General features: G+C 57.7%; 1 protein-coding gene across 2 annotated transcripts in view; it reads right to left on the bottom strand.

Moving 5' to 3' along the window:
* Positions 1-4,778, bottom strand: part of Sh3pxd2b (SH3 and PX domains 2B) — a 66,882-nt gene extending 62,104 nt beyond the window's left edge. For both annotated transcript variants that reach the window (XM_090321210.1, XM_090321211.1), the window contains exon 1: positions 4,651-4,778. In XM_090321210.1, coding sequence (XP_090177336.1) covers positions 4,651-4,725 — 75 coding nt within the window. In that variant the 5' untranslated portion in view covers positions 4,726-4,778. The remainder of the gene's footprint in view (positions 1-4,650) is intronic.
* Positions 4,779-7,834: the final 3,056 nt, after the last annotated feature.

Genomic DNA, 7,834 nt, shown 5'->3' with positions numbered 1-7,834 from the left:
GCTGTGAACCCAAGGGCTGAACACATCTTAGTGGGCTCCTTGCAAATGGAAATGCCCAGCAATACTGTAGGCCCTTCATAGCACCAGCAAAGGAAAATGTGCTTGGGCAGACTCACACACTTTTGGCTTATCACAAATGGTATGGCATATTTCCCAGATTTCAAGAGAATCTTTCCCATGCTGGTGTCTAGTGGGGATTGGGTTTGGGATCTGGGAACTGGTGTGTTCTGGTGAAACACCATGCTTTTGTCTGATTTGGTAAAGCATAAGAACTCACCTTCCCTCTGCCCCCCCAGTCCTGGGCTTGAGCTCAGGCCTCAGCACTGTCTTTGGACTTTCTCTCTCAGGCTAGATAGAGCTCTACCACTTGAGCCTCAGCACCACTTCTGGCTTTTTTTTCTATGTAAGTGGTACTGAGAATCTGTGTCTTTGTGCTTGCTAGGCAAGCACTCTACCACTGGGCCAAACTCCTGGCCCCAAGACCTCACCTTTCTGAGCCTTCATTTTTTTCATCTGTAAAAATGGGTTTAAGCACTGTCGCTGAATATATATGACAAGAGTGGACAGGAACGTAAGTAGGTGAGAGGTGATCAGTTAACACATTCAACAGGCTCCAACAAGAACCAAGATTTGGCAGCCTTTGAAGTAGCCGTGAGGGAGGAGGAGGAGGAGGAAGAGGAGGAGGAGGAGGAGGAGGAAGAGGAGGAGGAGGAAGAGGAGGAGGAGGAGGAAGAGGAAGAGGAGGAGGAAGAGGAGGAGGAAGAGGAGGAGGAAGAAGAGGAAATTAAAAAAAAAAAGACCACTGGATTTCGCTTTGGAATCAAAGGAAAGTTTATATTTAAAGATGCTGAAGGTCCAGGAAATAGCTCCCCCCTGCTGTGGACAGGGTTGAATAACTGGCTGCCCAGCCAATAACAATATAGGCTAACTCAGCACTCTCTTCTTAGTAGAGTGTACCACAGATTCCCATCTAACTCCTTCCAGAATTTCACAGGCTATTCAAGGAAAGCATGTAAATCTCCCTTGTTAGAATGTTAAGAAGCAGATCTAAAAGAGATTTCAGGGAGTGCAGAGAGTGGCATCCCGAGCCAACGCCCTTTTCCTGTCATTGTTCTTCACTTCTTTTGTTAGCATTTTTCCCTCCCTCTTGCTTTTTTCCTTTCTGGTTAACTTCTCTGTAGCTGGCTTTGGCACTGCCCACTTGTCACCACCAGAGCCCTTTTTTCCTCTTGGAGGAAGCCAGGGCTAGATCTCCTCTTCACCCTGAGCTCTGAGGAGTCCCCAGGCCACTCCAAACTCAGACCCGGTTCCTGAGTAGCCCCTCCAAAGCCATTTTACAACTGCAACTCACTGCCACCGCAGGCACGCCATCCAGAAGAGAAGGCCTGCCTGCATTCGGCCACAGCCAAGAGGCTTCAGCTGCCTCTTCCGCAAAATGACACCGGCTGTTCCATTTTCCCTGCCCTGATCATCTTCACACAAGATCCTCTTTTCACTGAGCTCCAAGGAAAAGAAAACTTTCCTATGTTTTTAAACTGAAGCAACTGGATAACAGGCCCCTCCAATAATCCATTCCTGCGATCCCACAGGGGGGACTATGGGAGACCCAAGGGGGGGACTATCTGGAGACCAGACCCGAGGGGGGCTATCCAGAGACCTAAGGGGGGCTATCCAGAGACCAGACCCGAGGGGGAGCTATCCAGAGACCGGACCCGAGGGGGGGGTGCTATCCAGAGACCAGACCCGAGGGGCACTATCCAGAGACCAGACCCGAGGGGGGCTATCCAGAGATCAGACCCGAGGTGGGGGGCTACTCAGAGACCAGACCCAAGGGGGGCTATCCAGAGACCAGACCCGAGGGGGGCGGCTATTCAGACACCAGACCTGAGGTGGGGGCTATCCGGAGACCAGACCCGAGGGGGGGGGCTATCCAGAGATCCGTGGGGGGCTATCCCGAAACCAGACCTGAGGGGGGGCTATCCAGAGACCAGACCCGAGGGGGGACTATCCGGAGACCAGACCCGAGGGGGGCGGCTACCCAGAGACCAGACCCGAGGGGGGCTATCGAGAGACCAGACCCGAGGGGGGGCTATCCAGAGACCAGACCCAAGGGGAGGGCTATCCGGAGACCCAAGGGGGGGCTATCCGGAGACCAGACCCGAGGGGGGGCTATCCGGAGACCAGACCCGAGGGGGGGGCTATCCAGAGACCAGACCGGGGGGGGGGGGCTATTCAGAGACCAGTCCCGAGGAGGGGGCTATCTAGAGACCAGACCTGAGGGGGGCTATCCAGAGACCAGACCCGAGGGGGGGTGCTATCCAGAGACCAGACCCGAGGGGCACTATCCAGACACCAGACCCGAGGGGGGGGGGCTATCCAGAGACCAGACCGGGGGGGGGGGCTATTCAGAGACCAGTCCCGAGGGGGGGCCTATCTAGAGACCAGACCTGAGGGGGGCTATCCAGAGACCAGACCCGAGGGGGAGGGCTATCCGGAGACCCAAGGGGGGGCTATCCGGAGACCAGACCCAAGGGGGGGCTATCCGGAGACCAGACCCGAGGGGGGGGCTATCCAGACACCAGACCCGAGGGGGGCTATCCAGAGACCAGACCCGAGGGGGTGCTATCCACACACCAGACCCGAGGGGGGCTATCCAGAGACCAGACCCGAGGGGGGGCTATCCAGAGACCAGACCCGAGGGAGGGCTATCCAGAAACCTGAGGGGGGCTATCCAGAGACCAGACCCGAGGGGGGACTATCCAGAGACCCAATGGGGGGCTATCCAGAGACCAGCCCCGAGGGGGGGCTATCCAGAGACCAGACCCGAGGGGGGCTATCCAGAGACCCGAGGGGGGGCTATCCAGATACCAGACCTGAGGGAGGCTATCCGGAGACCCGAGGGGGGGCTATCCAGAGACCAGACCCGAGGGCGAGGGCTATCCGGAGACCCAAGGGGGGGCTATCCGGAGACCAGACCCGAGGGGGGGGCTATCCGGAGACCAGACCCGAGGGGGGGCTATCCAGAGACCAGACCCGAGGGCGCAATCCAGAGACCAGACCCGAGGGGGGCTATCCAGACACCAGACCCGAGGGGGGGCTATCCAGACACCAGACCCGAGGGGGGGGCTATTCAGAGACCAGTCCCGAGGGGGGGCTATCTAGAGACCAGACCCGAGGGGGACTATCCAGAGACCAGACCCGAGGGGGGGCTATCCAGAGACCAGACCCGAGGGGGGGCTATCCAGAGACCAGACCCGAGGGGGGGCTATCCAGAGACCAGACCCGAGGGGGGCTATCCAGAGACCAGACCCGAGGGGGGGCTATCCAGAGACCAGACCCGAGGGGGGCTATCCAGAGACCCGAGAGGGGGCTATCCAGAGACCAGACCCGAGGGGGGGCTATCCAGAGACCAGACCCGAGGGGGGCTATCCGGAGACCAGACCCGAGGGGGGCTATCCGGAGACCCGAGGGGAGGCTATCTAGAGACCAGACCCGAGGGGAGGCTATCCAGACACCAGACTCGAGGGGTCTATCCGGAGACCAGACCCGAGGGGGGCTATCCAGACACCAGACCCGAGGGGGGGCTATCCAGAGACCAGACTCGAGGGGGGCTATCTGGAGACCAGACCCGAGGGGGGGCTATCCAGAGACCAGACCCGAGGGGGGGCTATCCGGAGACCAGACCCGAGGGGGGCTATCCAGAGACCAGACCCGAGGGGGGCTATCCAGAGACCAGACCCGAGGGGGGGTTATCCAGAGACCTGAGGGGGGCTATCCAGAGACCAGACCCGAGGGGGGCTATCCAGAGACCAGACCCGAGGGGGGCTATCCAGAGACCAGACCCGAGGGGGGGCTATCCAGAGACCAGACCCGAGGGGGGGTTATCCAGAGACCTGAGGGGGGCTATCCAGAGACCAGACCCGAGGGGGGCTATCCAGAGACCAGACCCGAGGGGGGCTATCCAGAGACCAGACCCGAGGGGGAGCTATCCAGAGACCAGACCCAAGGGGGGCTATCCAGAGACCAGACCCGGGGGGGAGCTATCCAGAGACCAGACCCGAGGGGGGGCTATCCAGAGACCTGAGGGGGGCTATCCAGAGACCTGAGGGGGGCTATCCAGAGACCAGACCCGAGGGGGGCTATCCAGAGACCATACCCGAGGGGGGGCTATCCAGAGACCTGAGGGGGGCTATCCAGAGACCAGACCCGAGGGGGGCTATCCAGAGACCAGACCCGAGGGGGGGCTATCCAGAGACCAGACCCGAGGGGGGGCTATCCAGAGACCTGAGGGGGGCTATCCAGAGACCTGAGGGGGGCTAACCAGACACCAGACCCGAGGGGGGCTATCCGGATACCCGAGGCGGGGCTGCCCGCGCGCGGCCGGGGCGCCCGGTCTGCGGCCCCGGACGAGGCCGTGTGGACAGAGCAGGCTCGCAGCGGTGCCACTCCCTCGATTCCAGGCGAAGGCCTGGCAGTCCGGGCGGGGGCCGCGGAGGCGAGGGGCTGGGCAGGGAGGCGCGGGAGGGTCGGCGAGCCGGAGGCGGAGCCCCGGGCGCGCGGCGCGGGGACCGGGAAGGACCGGGGGGGGGGGGAGGGGGAGGCGCGGAGGCACAAGTTTCGGGGCTCGGGCGGCGCGGGGCCCGGACTCACGTAATGCTTGTTGGGCACGCGCCGCTTCTGCACGTCCAGCACCTTCACCTCCACGATGCTGCGCCGCGGCGGCATGGCTGCGGCTCGGCGGGCGAACGCCGTGCGGGGCGCGGGGCCGCGGGAGTCCGCGGGCGCGCAGCGGGCGAGGGCGAGGGGGCCGGGCGCGGACGCAGCCCCGCGGAGCTCGAGCGCCGCCGCCGCGCCGCCGCCCTCCGCGCCGCGCCGCCCGCCCCGCCCCGCTCCCCTTAAAGGGCCCCGGCCCGGCGCGGCCTCCGCCGGCCACTTCCGCCCGCCGCCCAGCCTTTGTCCCAGCCCGGAGCCGGGCGGGGCCGGCCGCCCGCGCGGTCCGTGCCGGGGTGGACCCACGACGCGTCCCCGCCCTCGGGAGCGGCGCGGCTCGCCTGCCAGCCCCGGCCCCAGGCCCGCGTGCGTCCCCCCGGGGCTCGGGTCCCAGTCCCGGCCCTGCGTCCCCACGGGGCTCGGGTCCCAGTCCCCGCTCTGCGTCCCCCCCCCCCCGGGGCTCGGGCTCCCACCCGACCCTGCGTCCCCCGGGGCTCGGGTCCCAGTCCCCGCCCTGCGTCCCCCGGGGCTCGGGTCCCAGTCCAGGCCCGCGTGCGTCCCCCGGGGCTCGGGTCCCAATCCAGGCCCTGCGTCCCCCCGGGGCTCGGGTCCCAGTCCAGGCCCGCGTGCGTCCCCCCGGGGCTCGGGTCCCAGTCCCCGCTCTGCGTCCCCCCGGGGCTCGAGTCCCGGTCCTGCGTCCACCCGGGGCTTGGGTCCCAGTCCAGGCCCTGTGTCCCCCCAGGGCTCGGGTCCCAGTCCCCGCTCTGCGTCCCCCGTCCCCCCGGGGCTCGGGTCCCACCCGGCCCTGCGTCCCCCCGGGGCTCGGGTCCCAGTCCCTGCTCTGCGTCCCCCCGGGGCTCGGGTCCCAGTCCCGGCCCCGCGTCCCCCCGGGGCTCGGGTCCCAGTCCCTGCTCTGCGTCCCCCAGGGGCTCGGGTCCCAGTCCAGGCCCCGCGTCCGCAGGACTCTGGGACCTTGGGCCTGGTGCTTCCAGACCCAGCCTTGCTTTCCCTTTAAAATGTGCCCTTGTTCTCTCAGATAGGAGGAAATTAAATTTGAAATTCACATAGATACCATGTACTTCTACAGTGGAACCAAACAAGGATACTCTTAGGAGAGAAACACAAAAGTGCAATGCCTAAGGCCTCTTCGTGTTTATATAAAATACTATGCATTCTGAAATGAAATCCAAAAAGTGGAGCTCGGTGGACACCAATGAGAGTGAACTCGTGGATGGAGACTGAAGGGAGGCTAGGACAGAAGACTCTGTACTAAAGGAAATATACCCATCACTGGAGTCATGGTGATGGCAATCTCTGTACATTAGCTCTATAGTAACAATAAAGTAAATTCATTTTTCAAAAAGAGATGCCCCCCCCCCCCCACGAAGTCTGTTAGCCTTTCTAACCCAGACTGGCTTCAAACTGTGATCCTCAGATCACAGCTTCCGGAATAACTAGGATTACAGATATGAGTTATCAGTGCCTAGCAGTCGATTTGACTGTTCTAGATGTTTCCATGTAAACAGAATTAGGCAATTTTTGGTGTTTCCCAATCAACTGCTGGGCTCCACATCAGCCCTAAAGGGTTTTGGGCTGTTTTCTCACCTGGGCCTCTGATCAGTCTGGGAAAGAGTGGTGGTTTGCTACAGGAGGGTATTTCTCAGCCACCTCAGTCTGGCTCCGGGGTAGTCTGCTGCTGATTCACTCTGAAAACAGGAAGAAAACAGAGATCACATTTTTAACTCCAGGCGTGAATTTAAAAAAAGGCTATTGTGAGTGCCATCTTGTGGGCTTTCCAAAGGGATCTTGGTTGCTTGGAGAAGTAATTTCTGTTTTATTCAATTGTGTTATTTGTATGTAATTCTATCTTATAGTATATGAAGCTATTAACAGATATGTTTTGTACAGAAAAACAGTTTAGGATTGCTTTTTTTCCTGGGCCTTCATCTTAGCAGCTATAAAAACAGCAGTGCACTACAAAGGATTCCTATCAGGGCAGCTTCAGCCAAAAGTGAGATAACCCGCATCTCAGAAATACTCATAAAAAAGAAAGGCTAAATGGATTCCAATTGTAAAGCACTTACCCATCAGTACAAGGCCCCAAATTCTATTCTCAGTACTGCGAAACTGTAGACAAAGCCACTAAGAGTGGTTTACTGGAAACACATCCCCCCCACACACACCATCTTATTAGGAAAATTCCTAACAGTATTGGAAAATCAAACAACATCATGTAAATCCAAAATTTTGTAAAAGTCATTTCAACATTAAAAATTGTACATAAACACATAAAAAGATACTTAAAAGTAGTAGGAACATACTGAAACAGAGTAAAAGGAAAAGAGTGCTTACACAAATGATAAAATGTATCCAAGTGCCAGTGGCTTAGAACTGTCATCCTAGGTACTCAGGAGGCTGAGATCTGAGGATTGTGATTTGAAGCCAGCCTGGGAAGAAAAAACCCTAAGATTCTTATCTTCAACTAACTTCCAGAAACCTGGACGTGCTGTTGTGGCTCAAGTGGTAGAGTGCTGGCCTTGAGAGAAAAATCTCAGGGATAGTGCCCAGTTCCTAAGTTCAAGCTCCATGATCAAAAAAGAAAAATATAAATAAAAATTTCAAGAAAAAATTGATAAAACTTTAGGCCTTTTTGCTTTCTGGAACTGTTCCCCTCAACTCAGACATAAAGCATTTATTGTCCTTGATATACATTCTTCCCTTTTAACTATATATTCTTAATTTTGCTTCATGAAAGCAAAAACTGAACAAATGTGCATATGTAACATGTTTAAGTGTGACACTGAGTCTGAACTGCTTCTTGGCATTTCAAACATATTTATGTTACATACGCATAGAAATAAGTCTTATAAAATACCAACCAGACTCAAGTTGAAACTTTACCAAGCCTGTGTCCTCTAAGGGAAGATTGCTACAGGAAGCTAGCTAGAATGCACAACCTTGTGTATATGTGCTCCTCATTGTCACCAAGAGGGCATGAATATGCTAACAGAATGCCATTGATATTATCCTAAACTGACATATGCCAGGAGGACAAGTACTTTGTCCTGTCAATGCTTTATTTTTCCTTTCAGGAATTTTTAAAGTATGGATCTTCTTAGGTTTT

The sequence above is a fragment of the Megascapheus bottae genome, chromosome 29 (genome assembly GCF_031878675.1).
Source record: "Megascapheus bottae isolate mThoBot1 chromosome 29, mThoBot2.hap1, whole genome shotgun sequence".
NCBI classification, from domain to species: Eukaryota; Metazoa; Chordata; class Mammalia; order Rodentia; family Geomyidae; genus Megascapheus; species Megascapheus bottae.
The sequence above is the reverse complement of the archived record's forward strand: the minus strand, read 5'-3'. Positions and strand labels throughout refer to the sequence as shown.